Source organism: Poecilia latipinna, unplaced genomic scaffold, assembly GCF_001443285.1.
Source record: "Poecilia latipinna isolate Pla-1442-1.1 unplaced genomic scaffold, P_latipinna-1.0 Scaffold622, whole genome shotgun sequence".
Taxonomy (NCBI): Eukaryota; Metazoa; Chordata; class Actinopteri; order Cyprinodontiformes; family Poeciliidae; genus Poecilia; species Poecilia latipinna.
This window is the reverse complement of record NW_015113238.1, coordinates 482,530-502,253: the sequence shown is the minus strand read 5'-3', so window position 1 is coordinate 502,253 and position 19,724 is coordinate 482,530. Positions and strand designations below refer to the sequence as shown.

General features: G+C 36.7%; 1 protein-coding gene across 5 annotated transcripts in view; it reads left to right on the top strand.

The window, feature by feature from the left end:
• LOC106954043 (uncharacterized protein C21orf62) overlaps positions 1 to 14,083 on the top strand; it is a 34,560-nt gene extending 20,477 nt beyond the window's left edge. For 2 of the 5 annotated variants that reach the window (XM_015043267.1, XM_015043268.1), the window contains exons 3-4: positions 3,765 to 3,873; positions 10,740 to 14,083. In XM_015043267.1, coding sequence (XP_014898753.1) covers positions 10,782 to 11,465 — 684 coding nt within the window. In that variant the 5' untranslated portion in view covers positions 3,765 to 3,873; positions 10,740 to 10,781 and the 3' untranslated portion in view covers positions 11,466 to 14,083. Of the gene's footprint in view, positions 1 to 3,452; positions 3,690 to 3,764; positions 3,874 to 5,112; positions 6,204 to 10,739 lie in introns of those variants that run through there. The other 3 variants (XM_015043266.1, XR_001426293.1, XM_015043265.1) reach the window with 3 other exon arrangements.
• The last annotated feature ends 5,641 nt before the right edge of the window (positions 14,084 to 19,724 follow it).

The window sequence follows — 19,724 nt, the reverse complement described above, 5'->3', positions numbered from 1 at the left end:
CAGGGTGAAAGTTCAGTGGTGGAAAAAAGGGCCGGGGTCACGCGGATCGATTTGGCCCTGTGACACCGGCCCGGGTTGTGGGGGTGGTATTTGGAGGAGAATGACCTCTCAGACACTGTTGCATTTTCGCAGGGCGGATCGGGTTACCCGACCGGGAGCTAACGGGCTTCCGACCCGCTCAGGGCTGTCAGCCGATATCTGCGGACAGGTCAGAAAAGTCCTGACTGGTTACCTGCTCAAATACATTCAAAGTATTCATTTTTAATCATTAAATGCCTAAATTATTCCAATTAAACATCATGTAAACTGTTAAGTTTACATTTTGATTAGCAGTTTAGGTTCAGATCATTTATAATTTAGGGATAATTAACTTGGATAATTTTAAAATATAACATTTTGTTTAATTTTTTTTCATTTCATCTACACTGAAAAAAGAAAACTAGTGGTCCAACTTTAAAAAAGAGTTAATTTGGTACAAGTAATCAAATTAAGTTTGAAAAACTTAATTCAGCATGGAACACATTAATCAATATCAGCTGATATTAGTCATTTTTTAACATGTTATCTGTTCATTTTGTAAAACTGGGCCAAAATGAAAAAACAAAATTTATTTTTATTTTGTTGCTTTTTTCCAGAAATAGTAAAGAAATAAATATGTACTGTACATATAGTAAATGTCATTATTGGCCATAGCAGCAATATTAACATCAATATCAGCCCAAATTTTTATATTGGTGCATCCCTACAAATTAACTTTTTTTAATGTTGGATCTCGATTCTCGTTTTTCAGTGTAAATAAAGTCAAAATCAGGACAAATTAAACAAAAATCATGTAAATTATACCAAGAGCAAGAAACGAGGAGTAAATCTGATACCTTTTTTGATTAATATTATTTAAGAGGATTGCTGAAAAGGTTAATAGTTTTACTTCAACAAACAAATTATACATGCACTGTAAATCTTAGTGAGTATTTTAGATCTAGTTTTTAGTGCCAATATCTTAGTACACTTGAAATAAGACAAAACTAACTTACAAGTTACTTTCAGAAAACTACAGGTGCTTGTTTTACTTCAATGATTCTTGAATATTTATTTATTTTTTTAAATAATATTTTCATTTGCAGAATATTTCACTTAAAACAAGATATATCTCCAATGTTATAATTGAAATATTCTCTGAATATTTATGAAGTATTTAAAACAAGCCCTAAAAAGTTACTTATTATTCACACTAGAGACTAAACCAAATATACTTGGTAAGGTTTTGTGTTTTTACAGTGTAATGTAATGTTTGTGTAGACTGAGAGCCCAGATATATATTTTAAAAAACACTACTACTGAATTATGGATTAAATCCAGGTTGTAAACCAACTTAATCAACAAATTCACCAGTGTCACAAACAGACCCTCCTGTACTGAAGAACAACCTGGATTTAATCCATAATTCAGTAAAAAAAAAAAAAATCAGATTTTTTATGCTTTTTATTGTAGTTTTGAATTTGTTTGAATCACATTGATAACCAGACAGTCAGAATAAATGACTGTATTTACAAGATGGCTTTTCAATTTGATTTATTTCAGTTTCTACAGTAACATCTGAACTATTGGAGAGGTTTTACGTCCCTCTTATTAAATATAAGTTTACATAAACATTTTTGGAGGTGAATACTAGTGGAAAAAATCAGCATAGTGGATTTAGTTTTGTGTAAGCAACACAGAAATGTAGCTGTTTTATTAAAAGGAGAGTAAAACCCCCAAACACAGACCCCCTGCTGAGAGATCGGGGGAATTATCAGGTCAATGCTGCCCTCATGTGGTCAAATCAGGGAATGTTTTCACTTCCCTCCTGGTTTAAAACTATTACAGAGGCTCTAATTAACAATCACACCACATTTATTTATTCCTGCACAAATAAATTAATTTATTAATGAGCTGAAAGGCTCTACAAATAAGTGCATGAGTTTTTCTGAACATTTTAAGTCAAATGTATTTGTGTATTCCAGCTTCAAGTGCTTTATTCAGTCATTAGTGATGAAACAAGTAATAAACATTACATTTTGTCAAAAAAAATAATAAACAGCTTAAAATATGTCAACCATATTTTAAGTTGTTTATTACTTAAAATACAGACTGTTACAGTCACTATGTAACTGTAACAGTCTTACAGTTACTATGAATCAAAGGTAACAGATACCATAATTGTACAGTTTGACATTTCAAAGCTAAATTTCATGGAAACAGTTTAAAAAGAAACTCATGGTTTTTGGAAAGAAGTCTTCAGCGCGAGGATGACGAGGCCGTTTTGGCCGTAGCAAAGTTGATTTATTTTCAAAGTTTTTTATTTTGATTTATTTTCACAAAACTGTTGGTTACTGTTTCCAGTAACCAACAGGCTCTGACAGACTGTAGCTGCTAAACTAGCTTCTACATCACAAGACCATGTCCGGTCGGTAATTACAAAATAAAAGTACTTCCTGTTCCACTACTGTTACTAACATTTTTAAAGGTTCGCCATTTTATTTGTTTATTTTATTAAGAAAAACACGAGACTGTTAGAAAAAGAAGTAGTGAGGATGAATACATTGTCTTTCGATTGGATGTTTGTGGAAAATGGCATTTAAAAAAGTATATTTTTCAATATTTTTCTAAAAGACATGTTAGAATATAATCCTTGCGAAGAAAACTGAAAATTTCTGAATTTCAAAAGTCGAAAACTTTCTGAGTTTTCCCACAAATTTTTTACTTTTCAAACTCATAAATTTTCTTGTTTTTTCTAGAAAATTCCAAAATTTGCAAGAAAAAGAACTCAGGAATTTTTTGATTAAAATTAGAATTTTTTGAGAAAAAACTAAAAAATTTCAGAATTTCAAAAGTCAAAAATATTCGACTTGGAAATTTTTTGAGTTTCATAAGTCAGAAACTTTCAACTTTTGGAACCCAGAAATGTATGTTTCTTCTTGAAAATTTCAGAGATTTTTGGCAGAAATTTACTCCTCCATTTTTTTTTTAAATCTACAATAGCCTTCATATGCCATCGTAGTTTCTACACCTGCAAAAACAGAACAAAAAAAGACGACATTTTCATATGTTATAATAACTAAACCACTGAAAGCTATTATTGCATAATATTATTATGTAGCACCCAGAAAGAGCTTTTGCACTGGGAGATCATGCAGAGATACTTCTGGGATTTGAACTTTCTTCCTTTAGAGCAGTAAGTCTTGGATTTTAATTCATTGTAGCATCTGAGCATCTCCTGCTTTCCATCTTCTTTCTTTGACACCCGGGACGTGTTTATATGCTCCTTCTGGGTTTTTCTGCTGATTTATGGAGGATTTCGGGGAAAACCCCCCGGGGGGGAAGGAATGATTCCTGGGGAAAAGCTGAACATAATCTCATCACATTCCTCCTCCTTTTGATCACTTTCTCCTCGTCCAGGAAACTCACATGGAATACATAAAACTGTGCAGAAATTATCACGGTAATAATTTTCCTGCCACCAGATGGCATTCAAAGGAAACTCTGAGCGTGGGAGGAAGACAATCACTGGGAGGTGTTTCCCAAAAGAGGAGGAGAGAAGGAGGAGAGAAGGGGGGAAAAAACCCAGAGAGGGACAGCAGAGAAAATGGACCGAGAGCTTTCCGTACAGACGCATGTGGTCAGGAATGTTTCCATCCCTGCTTCACAAAGTAAAACCTCTTCCTCCGCTCTCTGTCTCGTTCCCGTTTCCTTGGCATGAACGGCTCCTCTGTTTGCGTTTGCAGTGACTTTCTCCAGCCGGGATCTGGACAGATGTGGAAACTTCTCTCAGCGCCAGAGGAAGCCGGATAGATCAGCCTGGAAGCAGACGGCTGCAGCCGCCAACCCAACACAGTGAGTTTTACAAACTTGCACTGCAAAAACACAAAATATTAACAAGTACTTTTGGTCTAGTTTCAACTGAAAACATCTCAGGTCACTTTAAACGAGACAAAACTAACGTAAAAGTAACTTTTCAGCAAGAAATAGGAGCTTTTTTAGTCAATAATTCCTTAATATCGATGAAAAATTACTAAACTCATTAGAAGATTATTGCACTTATAAAATTTGAAGAAAATGTTTTATTAAAAGTGAACAAATCTGCCAGGGTAACTAGTCATTTTTCATCAATATTCAAGACTTAAAACAAGCCCCTGCAGCTTGCAGAAAAGTTACATAACTTAGTTTTGTCCTATTTCTCATCAACTAAGATATTTGCACTAAACTAGACCAAAAATATTTAGTAAGATTTGGTGTTATTGGAGTATAGAATGGAGAAAAGGTTTCCTACACTGTAAAAATATTTCCAAGTATTTTTGGTCTAGTTTCTAGTGCAAATATCCTCGTACAATAGAAATACGGCAAAACTAACTTACAAGTTACTTTTCAGCAACATATAGAAGCTTGTTTTAAGTTAAAAATCCTTTAATACTAATTAAGCATTTTTTTTTGTCGTTTTAGTTGCACTGGTAGATTATTCCACTTATAACAAAACATTTTCCTACAATCTGCCAGTGGAACCAGTACTTTTAAATTAAATCATTGACTTAAAGCGAGCCCCTATATCTTGCAAAAAAGTTACATAAGTTAGTTTTGTCTTATTTCAAGTAGTCTAAGATTTTTGCACTGAACTAGACCAGAATTATGACATCTGTTGATTTTAAACTGATTTTTGTGGTTTTTGGATTAGAAGAGGTTAGAGAATACCTTAACTGCAAAAATTCCTATTTTTTTACTGTAACTGCATTAAAAAAGAGTTGCTTTTATTCTGAAAGTACAATCAGAGCTTTGTGTATTTTAGGAAACAGAACTGTTCTTTGTCAAAGAATCATTTCCTGCAGCTGCAACTTTAAAAGTGGAAATAAATGAGGTCAGCTAATAAAAAACTAAAAAGTTTTAGTCTTACTAATTTGTCGACTCTGTCACTGGTTCATCTGCTGATTCATCTGAGTCTTTTTTTCTGCAGGAATGAGTCAAAAGTCAAAGTTATGTAACTAAAAAAAAGTGTTCATAAACAAGAACTGTGGTGAAAATGAGTGAAAATCTGAGAAAATCCAAAGGAAAGCAGTGAAAAATGCTCAGAAAACACCTTTTATGAGGAACCAGTTCAGAAAAAGAACTGGTTCAGAGTTGAACCAATTCAAGAATCTGTTCAAAGTTGTAAGAGAATAAAATAATTGATTTTGAGACAATACATGGTTCAGGAATCGGTTTCAGAATCAGGAATCTGTTCAGGACTTTCTTCAGATTTGGGAATCTGTTCAGAGCAATACTTTGTTCAGAACCAAGAATCAGTTCAAAATGTGATGCAGAAATCATTCACTGACTTTGGGTCTGAACCAAAGGATTGGGCCAGAAAGAGAACGGTATGCACCATCATCATCATCACTTTACAAAAGGTTCTTTTGATCACTAATGAATCAACTAAAAACTGCAATGGAAACACTTACATTTGCATCCCACAGTCAAAACAACTGGTTGTTACTGCTGGCGGAAACAACAAAGAAGAAAACAGGAAGTAGGAGGAACTCGGTGTGGGATGTTTTTTAACTTATCCAGGACTGGTTTTAATTGCATTTCTTATTTGATGAGAACACCGCAATTACGAAATGGTGTTGTTTTTTTCGACATCAGTGATATGTGGTCATATATTTTGCACAGAGTTGTTACGGAAACGCAGCTATTGACACCAGCGTGGCGGGGATGGCTCGGTGTGAAGACGGATGAGAAACGGTGGAGCGGAGGTGCTGAGAATGACAAAGAGGACAGGAGGATTAGGGTGGGTGGCTGCGGCGCAGCATGATGTCACAGGAATGCATCGAGCCTCGCCTTTAACAAGCCGAGAGCGTGTGGAGAGCCGGCCACATCACGGCCTAATTAACTCTTTATTCCTCCGTTTTCCATCTGCGTCTGATGTGCGACTAATCTTTACCAGCCTGGAAAACGTCGGTTTCTTTAAAACTAAACCGGTACGGAGTGGAGTAAACGAATCCGGATTCTCACTAAAACATGGTCGGTTAGCATCCGTTTGGTTGAAGCACAGAGAAAGGAAAGATGATGATGATGATGATGGTGGTGGAGACAGCAGGAACAGATGCAGAGTGAAGGATAATGACTGACATGGTGTGTGGGAAAGCTCGGCCCCAGCAGCAGCTGGAGAGACGATGACTAACATCAGCAGTGAGGTAAGATGGCTGCGTGGAGGGCAGCTGCTTCTGTAAACCAACCTCACTGAGGTCACACTTATTTATGGAGGCCGCATCATGCTTCCAGATCTGGGAATTAGATGGCAAGCTTTAATTTAGTCTCAAGTCAGGCATTTCACTTCCTTCTTAACCCCTTCTGCTAAAACTCCTCTCTGTCAGTCATCTGAGAAAACGTTCTTGTTGAAAGCTAACTCTGTAAAGACTTGCTGTATTTTCTGGACTATAAATCACATTTGTTTAGAAATTGTCAAACATGAGGGAGCTCTAGTTCTCGTGTGCCTTCACAGTTCCTGAAACTTTGTAATGGATGGCCAGCTTGGCAGGCGGTTGCTATGGAGTTGCTATGGCAACAATAAACAAGCCACAATCCTGGAACTAGCTCTCCCCTCGTTCCTGTCTAACATAAAAACAAGATAAGTACATTACAACTATTACTCCATTACAGTTTTTGAGTTTTCTACCCTTATTCTCTGTGTAATTCTGAGATAAATATCAGAGATATTTATTGTAGTACTTACTGTCAAACTAGCTAAATTAGCTTAGCTAATGTAGCTTTTGTCTGCTAGCTAAGGGTTCAGTGGTGCAGATCGCTTCCTGTTCAGACTTGCGAGAACTATGTATTGATAGGTTTAGTGAGAAGTTGTGTTTAGTTTTCTGCTTTATATAGGTGACCTATGATGCTTCCTTCAACAGGTTAGCATAGGTTTCTGGTCTAAAGAAAACATGTTCATTGCATTTTTTAGACAAATCATTCTCAGATAGTGAGATTTTCTTCCCTGTTTTAGGGAATCTTGTCACTTTCAATCCAAATAATCTGCCGCTGGCCACGCCCTCCCAACTTATCATTTACATTCGCAAGTGAAAATGGCCACAAATGCACAATTATACAACCCTATATCTATGAAAAGCAGAAGTAGAGCCTTATGCACAACCAACAAGAATGCAGCAAATGGTTTCTGGATGGTAAGTCAACAACAAAACAGTTGTTTTTTCCTACATTGAGCAGTAAAACCAGCTAACCAAACTTGCTGGAGCTCCACTTGGGTTGCTAGGTGACATGCTGGCCTTAGCTGGTGTTGCTAGGTAACGGTAGAGTGCCTACTGAATGTGACTCAATGTTCAGGAGGTTTTTGAAACGGTTCATTGTCCAGACACCAAAAAACATGAACTTGTTGCCAAAAAATGGTGAGATGTTTTTAATTAAGTACTGTTTTTTTGTTGTTTTTTTTAAGAAACAGAGGAGACCTGAAGAGAAGCATAAAAACGTGAAAATGTGAATTTTGCATAATAGGTCTCCTTTAACGCATCAGTCAAAGAATGCATCATAAAGTAGAAAAAAACAAATGAGTCGCAGGAACGGCCAAACTATGAATGAAACTTTGTCTTGTCATGTTAAAGTTTATTTATATACCACTTTTACAACAACCTGAGCTGACCAAAGTGCTTCACAATAATTACATTATCATAGATATGTATGGTAAAATAAGAAATAAAATTAAGTTTAATAAAATGATAAAGTAGTTCAGAAAATACTGCAATAAAAGTACAGAAAGCATTAGCTCTTACTTTGGTATTCCAAGTGGTTTCTGAACCAACAGGGAACGTAAAAACAAAGTTCTGGATCTGCTCTTAGTTGCACATATTCTTAAAAAACTAAAGAAATCTAATTTCATCTGACTGTATCCAGGATTTCATCATAAACTGGAGCAATTGCTTTGTCATTGCAGAGGTGTATCTCCTCTGTCCCTCCGTTCTGCTCCGTTCTAAAGATGCCATAAATGTGAACTCCTCCACTGGAGGCAGAGACTCGTCCCAGACCTGAAGGCAGCATTCCTCTGCTTTTCCAGTTGGGAACCATGGAGACTGACGGGAGCTAACCAAGGCACCAAGAAGACATCCGTACATTTAAACTCTTCCTCATTGTCTTCTTGATGACATTTCTTGAACACAAGATATTAACATGTTCAGAATCTGGAATGTGGGTAAACCGGGTCCCTGGTCTTCATGGGGTTCAGGGACCACAGCCTGATGTCAGCATTTGACCATGCAGTTTTATTAGGGATGAGATGAAGGCCAGTCACAGTCGGTTTTGTGCCTGTTTTACTTTCCTTGTCAGAGTTATAACAACTGTTGCGTTTTTGGAGCGTAGTCAAAGTTTGAGGTCCAGCCACGCCCCTCTAGCAAGCATGAAAAGTCAGGATTTTGATAACTTTATATCCTCTATGCCTCAGAAGCAAACGCAACAATTTTCAAAGCAATCGGTCAAAACCTCTACGAGGAGTTTGATGAATACAGAGGCTAAAATTAAATTCTGTGAGTTTGCATGAATGTCTAGACCGCCAAGAAAACAATTCATTTAGTGGAAGCATAATAAGAAACAGAGATGCAATAGGCCTTAGCAGCGTCCCAGCTGATTGGCCGAATAATTGACTGCTTCGGAAATCCCAGCCAATAGGATGTCAAGTAGGATTTCAGCTTTTTTTGCTTTGAAAATGTAAACTATGTTCTAAAAAAAGCTCCCATATCTTGCAAGAAAGTTGCCTATAAGTTAGTTTTGTCTTCTTTTAAGTTCGCTGTGATGTTTCTACTAGAAACTAGACCAAAAATACTTGGTGTTTTTGCAGTGTATGGGCCTTTTCTGGCCAAACCTTGTTATTCTAAAAGTCTATTGGCAGACCTAACTCATGTCGCCATGTTGAAACGACAGCCTTTTAAACAAGTTAAAGTTTTACATTGTTCTGCCAGAAGCATTAACATTTAATGTTCTAACCGGGAACTGTAGAGTCTGAGTTCGGTTTTATTCTCATTTCTCTGACGTTGGAGTGAAATTTCTGGCATGTCACTTTTTTTGGTTAGATTTTCACCCCAAATATCCAATTTCAGGGGTTCAGTGAAGGCATCAGGATGTGAAGTTGAAGTTGTTATGATATATTTTTGATTTGTTTAGGTGGACACGTCAACATCCACTCAAAAACGATACATTTATTATCAAAACTTTTTAATGAATTTTTCATGCATCAAAATGTCTGTACCAGGAGAAAACATACATTCATGAAACAGGAAAACATCAGATCATCCTAAAGAGTCAAGGAAAGTTGGATAAACAATAAGTCTGGAAAGTTCTCCGCTCACAGAAAGAGAGTATGGAAAAGTAAGCGTCGCTTTTCCACTTTTCCGCTCGCTCTTCCTGAATGAAGCCTGTGTTTTAGTTAATGTGGCTGGCCGATGTGCAGCGTGGCACACCAGCTCATGCCAGCGGCAGCAACTCGGCCTGGTCTCCATTAAAATCAAATAAGTGGCTCAATTATGTGTGCACGTGTGTGTGCATGTGTGAAATGGAGGGCCGGAGCTGGATGAGAAATAAAAAAGAAGAAACGTTCAGCTGGAGCTGGCGTCCACATGTTGTAAAGTTCAGCCTGGAAGCTGTTGTAGGTTACAAAAAGCTCCTTTCTTAGACTCTAAAGGGCAAATATGATGTAAAATTCACATTTTGCAGGTTTTTGTTCTTCCATTTGGGTCTGCTTCTAAAAACAGCAAAAGTGCTTAAAAATAAACACCCAGATGTTTTTTCTAAATAAGTTCATGTTTTTTGGTGTCTGGAAAACGAGCAGTTTGAAAAACCTCCTGAATGTAAAGTCACAAATCACCAGGAACTTCCCCTCACCAAACCAAACTGTTACCTAGCAACCCTAGCAAAACTTCACCCATCACCTAGCAACCAAAGCTGAGCTCGTTTGGTCAGATGGTTTTAATTCTGCATGCACTGCACAATGGCTGCTGGAAAAGATAGAGGTTCTATTGTTGATTTACCATCCGGATACCTCTTAATGCATTCTTTTTGGTGTGCAGGAGGCTCCACTTCCTCTATTTATTTCCAAACTAAACAGTTAGTGTTGAAATTCATAAAATTACTAAAATTCAGAAAATTCCAAGTGTTTTCTTGAACATTTTTAAGTGTTTTGTAGCAAATTTTGGGCTTTTCCAAGCTTTTTGTAGAATCTATTTCTTCTCACAATTGTTTTACTTTTGGACCGCAGACATTTTGTTTTTTGTTTTTAGGTTGTTGTTTTTTTGTTGTTTTTTTTAAGAGTAAGTTTCCACAAAAAAAATCTGAAAGCTGAAAATTTGAGATTAATCTCAGAAATTTTCTTGAAAAAACATTTAGAAATTTTCTGACTCGTTTGCATCAACTTTTGCTGCTTTCAGAAATTTCCGTGTCCATGATTTCTCTAAAGTTCTCTGAATGTTTTGTAGCAAATTTTGGACTCTTCCAAGTGTTGTAGAAAGTTCGAGTTTTTTCTTGCAAGTTCTTCAGCTTTTTTTTTTTAAGTAAATTTTAATCATTTGTTTTCCATGTTTTTTCCAAGAAGAATAACTGTACTTTTTCTAAAAAAAAATTCTGAGATGAATCTAAAAATTTCCGAGTGTTTTGGTGCAACTTTATTCCTTTTTTCTGTCTTCAGTGGCCACACTGAACCCTCCTTAAATTGGTCACTTTGTTTTTTCATTTTGCAGTTCGACCTTCCAGCCGGTGAAGATGTAGTCAGCTCGGTTTCCATGGAGATGCCTCCAAACGCGGCGCGCTCTGCCTTGTTGCCATGGTCGCTGTGGTTGATGTTCGCACTGACCTCTGACTGCCAGCCGATGCTCTCCGCCCCTGAAGCGGCGAACGCCACGCTGCTATTCGACAGCGGCGCCGGCCTGCGGACCTGCAGCTGCCTGGCTCCGGTCCCGGACTGCGACGCGGCCCAGGCCGACTCCCGGTGCCGCTGCAGCACCGTCCCGCGGTCGGCCCTGGACCGCGCCAGCCTCGGGCGGACTGTGGCGGTGTGGGTGAGCGAGCTGTGGGTGCTGGAGGAGCTGCTCAACAGCAGCGCCGTCGCTCATCTGCGGTTGTCGTTCTGCGGCGTAGAGCCGCTGCAGAGCCAGCAACTGGTTCTGCTCGGGCTGCGGACCCTCAGCATTCACAGCGCCGCCCCCGGAGCACCGTACCCCGACCAGGAAATCAGGGTTTTACCGTCAGCCGGGGCGGCGCCGGAGCCGGACTCCTCCACTTCCCACCACATGAGCTTCGTCGACGTCGGCATTCTGAACGGACTGTCGGCTCTGAAGGCGTACAGCATCATCGGGCCGCCGCTTCACACCTTCTCCCAGTTCTTCCCACACCTGGTTTTCCCACTGGAGTCCAAGGAAAACTCCTCAGAAGCGTCACAGCAGACGCTCGTCACGTTCGTGTACTGAAGGAGCAGAATGTTACCGAGAAAATATTTCACATGTGGATACAAGCACAAACATTAGCAAGCTCAGGTTGCATGTTTCTCATATTTCCCATTAGCATCACTGCCATTTTTCAAGATGGCCGCCGTTTTTGAGGGTTTTTTTCTACGAAAGAGTATTAGGGCCACACCACCAAGAGATTAAAGCCATAATGTGAGAATAAAGTCAAAGTGTTTTGACTTCATTCTCACAACATCATGACTCTATTCTAGAAATATCATTAATTTATTCTCAAAATATTTCAGCTTTATTCTCATAATATTACGTCCTTTTTTTCTTGAAATATTCTGACTCTTTTCTGGTATTATTGTAACTTTGTTACAGTTCTTGCTGTTTGTAAATCTCAGTCAACTAGAAAAAGATGTAGATTTGCAACACATACTTACAGTTAGTTGTCTTAATGGTTAGCATTAGCCTCCGCTACTTTATGTGTTTCACAGCTTAGCGTTAGCTTCCCATGATTTGTTTTTAGCAGCGTAGTATTAGCTTCTGGGAATTTTTTTATATTAGCCTTATGTTAGCCTACACAGTGTGGAAGCTAACACTGTATAGTGTTAGCTTCCAGACATTTTTATGTTTAGCTTTAGCTTCAGCTAATTGTTTTATCTTTAGCAGTGTAGTGTTAGCTTCCAGACATTTTTATGTTCAGCTTTACCTTCTGAAAATGTTTTATGTCTTTAGCAGTTTAGCATTAGCGTAGCTAAGCATCTTTTCAGCGAATTAGTGGTTTGTGAGCCTAACTTTTAGATAGCTGTGCCTGCTACTGCCAAAAACTACTGCCGATTTTAGTGCAGACATTTTCTCCATTACAACCATGGCGGCCATTTTGAAAAATGTCCACCAGAAAACAAAGCACAAGATCAAGAAAATACAAATGATTTCAAATGTTTAAATTTGACACCAAATATATTTATCTAATTGGCAATTTTATTGCAAACATTAATTTTCCATGACAATCTTGGTAGCCATTTTGAAAAATAAAAATATGAGGAAATGTGATTTCTATGGGTCCAATTATGCATGATTTGACACCAAAATCATTTATCTGTGATAAATATCAGCAGATTTAGTGCAAAAGTAAATTTTCATTGACGAAGATGATGGTGGCCATTTTGAATTTTGTGCCCAGTTTGGTTCTTGTATCCACATGTGAAATTTTTTTCTAAAATATTCAGTTATCTGCTGCGCTATAAAAAGTTCTCATCTACAGACTGAAAAAACAGAAAATTAGGCTGCAGCTGCTGAAAGATGTGGATAAATGGTTGGAATATTTTATATTTTCTGTCAGTTAGTAGAAATCTCTGACCAGTCATTGGACTTTTATTGTAATTTTTACATGAATTCATCCTTTTTTTAGATTTACTGAAAAACATTGCTTCTGTTAACTCAAGCTTGACCATATTTCCAATAGTTTTCAGCTTTTATTTACCTTCCATAATGTATTAACCTTAAAGCTCAATTCTTTGCATGACTTCTAAGGTACGACATCAATACGAATTTTACTGCAGAAAATGTTGTCAGACCTGCTCACTAGTACTGGGTTTTATTGATCACATGTATCCCATCCTGCACAAATCCACTCCGACGACTTCTGAAAAACAATTTAACAGAAACATAAATCATGTGACGTAGAGGAGCGCATTCATTCCTGCTCTGCTTGTGAAGCTTTAGTTGATTTTTTGCTCTATATTTTGAAATATTTGCCCATGTTCTTTGCTGCTGTGACTGGGTGTCATAATTTTACTAGAGGTGTGCAATATTTTATATTTTGGTTGAATACTAACTAGATATGGAATCAGCATCATCAATACTGATACTTTATCTAAATTTTATATATCATAAAATGTCTCATCTTTAGGCATTTTGTGGATTTTTCCTGAGAATTATTTTGTTGAAATTGTAGAAAATACTCTAAGATATTAACATGACAGAACAAATTTGTTCAAAAGTACCATCAACATCATCAATAAATATCAAAATGGTCAATTTTCCATTAATTTATTTCAACAGCAATTGTATAAACGGTGTAAGTTTTAACCTTGATTTGAAGGAACTCAGTGTTTCGGCTGTTTTGCAGTTTTCTGGAAGCTTGTTTGTAAACTAACAGACGTGTTACTTTACTAAAGATAAACACAGATGAGTTTCTCTAGATTTCATTCATCCTCTAAATCTTGAAATGTTCTTCAGGTGATAGAAGGCCAACTTTGTAACCGTCTTTGTGTCTCTGAAGGTTCAGGTCCATTTTAACAAAATATTACCAGCTTTATTTTTATTTGCTCCATTTTTAAATATAACTCTGTGCTTATTCACACCTCACCCATTTACCACTGCATGCAGTGGATGAATGGATGATTTATTAGTTCCCTGATTTCTCAGTTTGTTTGGTTTCCTGAAATTAACTCAGTCCAGTTAATCTTTTCAATCTGCTTCAAGTCAAATCCGCTCTAGCTGTTTTGTTTTTTGATTATTTTTGTTGCATCCTGTTTCGAGATTCTAATTTAGGATCTTTGTTTCTGAATTTTCAGTTTTTTCCAGCATCTTATCTTTTCCTTACAATGTAATAAAGTCGGTTTGCTCATCTATTCGCCTTTGGATCCCTTCTGCTATAAAATGTTGCCAATTTTTCTCAACAAACGAAAGAAAATAGTTGGAAAGAATTGAGTCTGCAGTTTAATTTTTCTGTGTTTCAGTGAATGCAGCATTAATTAAAATCAAAGTTGAAGATGAAGAATTCGAAATATTTTCAAAAAAAATATTAACGTAAAATTTTGATTTTGTATTTTTTGGAACAGTAAATACTGAAAATATTTTATTTCGAGACAAAAATACGTAGTCCATACCATTTAGAACAAAATAAAATGAAAACAAATACCAAAATAAAACTAAGTTTGTTCCAGTGAACAAACTTTTTCTAAAAAAAAAAAAAAAACAGTAACATTAACTTCAGATATTGCATTTTTTTTATATAAATAAAAAGTTGTGCTAATTTCTTCGAAAAGCTCTGATGACAAAATCAAAGTCAAAGGAAAAATAAAGACGAAGAGGCTGGACTATTTTCTAAAAAATGAACTGGCAAAAATGATTTTAAACTTAAACGTCTCACATAATTAGCTTTTATTTTGTTTTGTACGATTTTTAATGCCATAAAGTTATTTTCCTCCAGGTTATTCGTCCATGCCAGTCGAAGGAAATGACCAGAAGTCTGGTGATGTCGTGCTAATAAAGAATTAAGCGTTGTTGTTGTTGCATAACATTTTGCGGCCTGTTCTGCACCTGCTGGTAAAAACATGATGTGCCGCGGCAGCTGGATGCTGCTGGAAAACCTCCAGTCTGCTGCGAGCGCCTCACTCCGTCTGCGGGGGAAAATCCGTATTTATAAAGTGATTTACAGCGAACTCCTGCTGTGACATTCAGAGAAAGTCCTTTAGCAGAAAGATGAAGGAGGAACGGGACGGAGTGGAGCGACCCGGGTCAGTGGGATCACCGCTGCGTTTTTCCAGCTGGACGGACCGACTGCAGATGGCCTAATAAAACAAGTTGTTTTGAAACAGGTTGAACAAGAGTCGCAGGGTTAAGAGCCAGCAAATCCTCGTCTCTCTGGATCAAAACAAGAACTGAGAAAAGAGCCGGATTGGTTTGGATTAGTGCGACTGGAGTTCAGTGGTGGAGGAGCGGCAAGAGAAAGAAATGTGTCTTTGTTTGTGGGTCTGAAAAGTGACTGGATCAGGTTTTCACTGTCTGGCTTGCAGCTCATTTCCTGTGAGAGGCTGCTGACAAACAGGAGCCAGAGCTGTGCAGCGTCACCGCAGATGACCGGAGCTCTGAGTCAGCCTGGAGGAGCAATGAACGACACAAAGCTCTGCAGAAACCCAAAGCAGCTTTCTATGAAAGGCAGGAACACAAACATCTGGCTTTATGCATGCTGTCGCCTCTTCTTAAAGGGCCAGTGCAGCTATTTTCTTGTGAAAGTGTTGAGTTTTAGAAGCACCGAAGGACAGTAATGAGGATGTGCAAAGTCAAGAATCAAAGAAGGTTGGTTGGCTGGATGGGAAACACTTCGGGCGAGTATAAGGACATTGTTCAAGGCTGCCACAGTCCAGATAAACAGAAAGTTGGTTGATTGGTCGGTCAGTTAGATGGTTGGTTAGTTGTTGTTTTTTTTCCGTTGCATTGCAAATGGGATGTTGTTCAAGGCTGCCATAGTCAAAACATACATTTGGTTGGCCAGTAGTTTGGTTGGTTGGTTTGTCAGTTGGTTGGTTGGTTAGACAGTTGGACGGTCAGTCAATTGGTTGAATGGTTGATTTAATTTAATTAACCTTTTGGAGCAATAAAGTATTTTTGAATTGAATTTGGTCAGTCAGTCAGTTGGTCCATTGGTTGGTCCATTGGTTGGTCCATTGGTTGGTCCACTGGCTGGTCCATTGGTTGGTTGGTTGGTTGGTTGGTTGGTTGGTTGGTTGGTTGGTTGGTTGGTTCATTGGTTGGTTGGTCCATTGGTTGGTTGGTTAGTTGGTAGGCTTCCAAAGCAAACCATGATCTAAACCTGTTGTCCATTCTACTGTGGTTTCATGTCCTTTCCATGTGAAACACATAGACGGTTTGAACATCCGCCAGACAACCAGACAATCTTCCTTTATTGTTGCCTGGTCCAAGGAGCCATTATCCCACCTCTTGTTCTCCAGTTTCCTTTTCGGACCGCCTTTGGCAGGCCATGGCCGCCTGCGGACTGGGACCATCATGAGATGCTTTGACGATGCCATGCTGCTGTTTTAAACGTCCCACCTTCTGACAGGAGACAGTTTACCTGCTTGTGGTCAGAACTTTACGATCTAATAAAACTTTATTTTGTCTGGAAGTGAATAATCTGCACTGAAAAATGTTTATGTTGCAACATGCTGTTTAATGACTGGTAACAATGGAGCTGCTGTGAGTTTTCCTTCAGCTTTCAGTCGTTTCTGTTTCTTGGACGTTAAAATTCCCTCATTGCTTGTTCTCCATCTGATTCACATGACATTGTCTAAAAATAGATTCTCACAGAGCTGTTGGACTTTCTTTATATAAACGCTGGATTTCTCAGTGCTGCGACTGCCTGCACTTTAACACACAAATGTTCAGTTTCACTTTGAGTCAACACAACATCTGCTCAGTTCTTCACAAGATGCTTTTTTTCTATTTAAATGGAAACATGTTTGCTTGTGTAACAGAAAGCCCTACAAACTGATCTGGTGCAACTCATGTTGACTTTGTTTTGTTTGTGAAATGGGGCTGAAAGTATGCAGAACAGGAACCAGATATATTAATGTGTGATTAAATTAATGACTCTTTTCTTTCTCTACTGCAAAACTCTGAAAACAGATTTTAAGAAAAGCTAAAAATGGTGGGAAATGGTTAAAATTAACATCAAAAAGGCAAAATGTTCCAATTAAAAAAAAATTAAAAGTATGAAGAAAAGTAATAATAATTTGCATTTTAAGGATATAGAGTTTAACAGAGGAGGTAATGATTTGTACTGTTCTGTAGCGCCACCCAGAGGCAGAGGTGTGAACTGGTGGCTTTAAATGGAAGAACAGATTTTTACTTGATGTCATTAGTTTATTTCTTGTTCTTCATTTAAATGACGAACTAAAATTAACTTTAATTTTAAAAAAATATTAATATTTGAATTTCTTTTGTGTTTTTATTATTTCACTTTGTCTTACATTGTTGTGTATTTTAATTGTTTTGGTATGTCCTTTGTGATTCTTGTGTCATTTATGATGTTTAATTTAAATGTTCTAATATAAAACATTTTGTAACATTTGTTTAAAAATGCCAAAGGCAGTTGTTCTTCAATGTGCTATGTAAGTAAATTTGATTTGAAAAAGGTTCTATGTAAATAATAATAATAATAATAATAATAATAATTATTATTATTATTATTATTATTATTACTATTATTATTATTATTATTATTATTATTATTATTATTATTATTATTATTATTATTTATTTATTTATTTATTTATAAAATGATTTATTTATATATTTATAAAATGAAACTATTTACTTTTTAGTATATCTTATTCTATTATTGCTTCCAAAACAGGTTCATTACTCTTTTTTTCTTCTTTTTTTAACACAATCATTCTTAGATTATTAAATTTCAATCTGATAATTTTTTGCCTGTTTATTTGTAGGGCCTCTTGTCACTTTAAATCCAAATTTAGCTGCTGCCATTGGCCACGCCCCCAACTCAACTCGCACGTGAAAATGGCTGCAAACAAAAAACACATCAAGTAGTTTCTTGATGGCAAGTCAAAAACAAAACACTTCACCTTTCCAGCAGCCATTTTGAGCGCATAAAGCGGTGAAACCAGTCGACCAAACGCTAGCGCTTCGCTTTGGTTGCTAGGTAACATTAAAACTCTGCCTGGGTTGCTAGGTAACGGCGCAGCGCTTCTTAATTTGAAATGCCTCGTCACCAAAAACATTAACTTATTGCCCGCCAAAAACGGCTTGATCTGTTTTTATATCAGTAGAAACCTAAATGGAAGTACAAAAAATGTGCAAAATATGAATTTTGAATAGTTGTTCCCGTTTAAAACTTCCTGTTTTCTTCTGGGTTTTCACCTTCTCCCTTGAGAAAGATTTAGTTCCCGTTTCACGTTAAACGAATCCATCTGCAGCTCACAGCTGTCATTATTCCCCTCCGTCTGCATAAAGGCTGTACGTCAGCCAAGTTCCTGTCCGCCAAAGTGGAGGAAATCCAGAACAACACAACAAGACGGAGATTTCTTGGTTGTTTTAAAACAGTGACGTTTCTGAGCAGCTGTAAACAGAGTCAGTTGGGAACAAAGAGCTGGGTGAAAAAAGTTATTATTTATTGGTCTCCATCTTAAAAAAAAGGACGAGAACATGGAGGAATTATCCAAAACCAACCAATATCAATGGTCGGTTTAAGCATTTCACACAGGTTGGGTACATGTTTGTATGATTTAGTGAAGTTTACATAAAACAAATGGTAGAGCTTGGTCATAGATAAAATAAAAAGGAACAATCTCACTTTGCTGGTATGTTTTTATTTGTTCACAAAAATAAAAAATAAAAATTAAACAGACTTTAATAACTGATTCTTATCCCTGTGTGTGTTGCCATGGGAACAGCGTATTAAGGCCATTGTAAATGGCAAGAAAAGGATTTAAATTTCTGCCAAAAAAACTCAAATATGCTGAGATTAATATCGTCAATTTTCCAGAAACCTCCACGAAATTTCTGAGCTGTAAAAGTCAAAACTTGGATAGAAGTAAGTCAGAAATTTATAGACTAATCTGTGATTTTTTTTTTACTTATAAAATTCATTTAATTTCCAAAACTTGAAACTTGAATTTTTTTTTTTTATTATTTTCTGAGATTATTCTCAACATTTCTGAGTTTTGTTTTTCTCACAAATTTTCAACTTTTGGATCTCAGAGATGTTTTTATTTTTTCTCAACAATAAAATGCAAAGAAATGAGATCATTCACAACATTTCTAGAAAAAATTCTCAAAAAACTTTTTATTTTTGGAGCTCATAAATGTCTTTGCTTTTTTTCTACAAAATTCCTGAGATTAGTCTAAATATTTTGGATTTTTTTAATTTTTTTCGGACATTAACCACTTTAATTCTTCTTGAAAATGAAACACTTACTAATCACATCTTTACTTAAATGTCCACTTAAAATATTTTACTTTTTTAGATTTATTTAAATAAAGCATTAATCTATTTTTTTATTTTTTTATTTTTTAAATTAACTCAACTTATTTAAGTTGTGGCACATCGAGACTTCCGTACAGAGGAGACTTGATGCTCCACATCAGAAAGTTGCAAAATAATCCCAGAAAACTAAAAAATCTGGAAAGCAGTCCTGTTAAAACCAAAATAAATTGAAAATATGTATTGATTCCAGATTTTCTAATAAAGTTCAAACACTGTTCTTTTTCTACGATTTCAATCTTGGAAAATAAACTTTTCACTCCCGTCATGAACAGCAGGGGGCGCACCAGCATTAAAAAATTAAATCCTGCAGTGGACGGGTGGCGCCACAAGGGGGCAGCAAAAGGTTAAAAAAATGAAGAAACATAATCAGTCCCGACCTCAAAAGGAAACCACGTGTTAAAATAACAACAATCACTGGAAAGAATAATAAGAAAAAAAAGTAAATATTCACTTTCATTTTTGTGTTTGTTTTTTGAACTTTTATT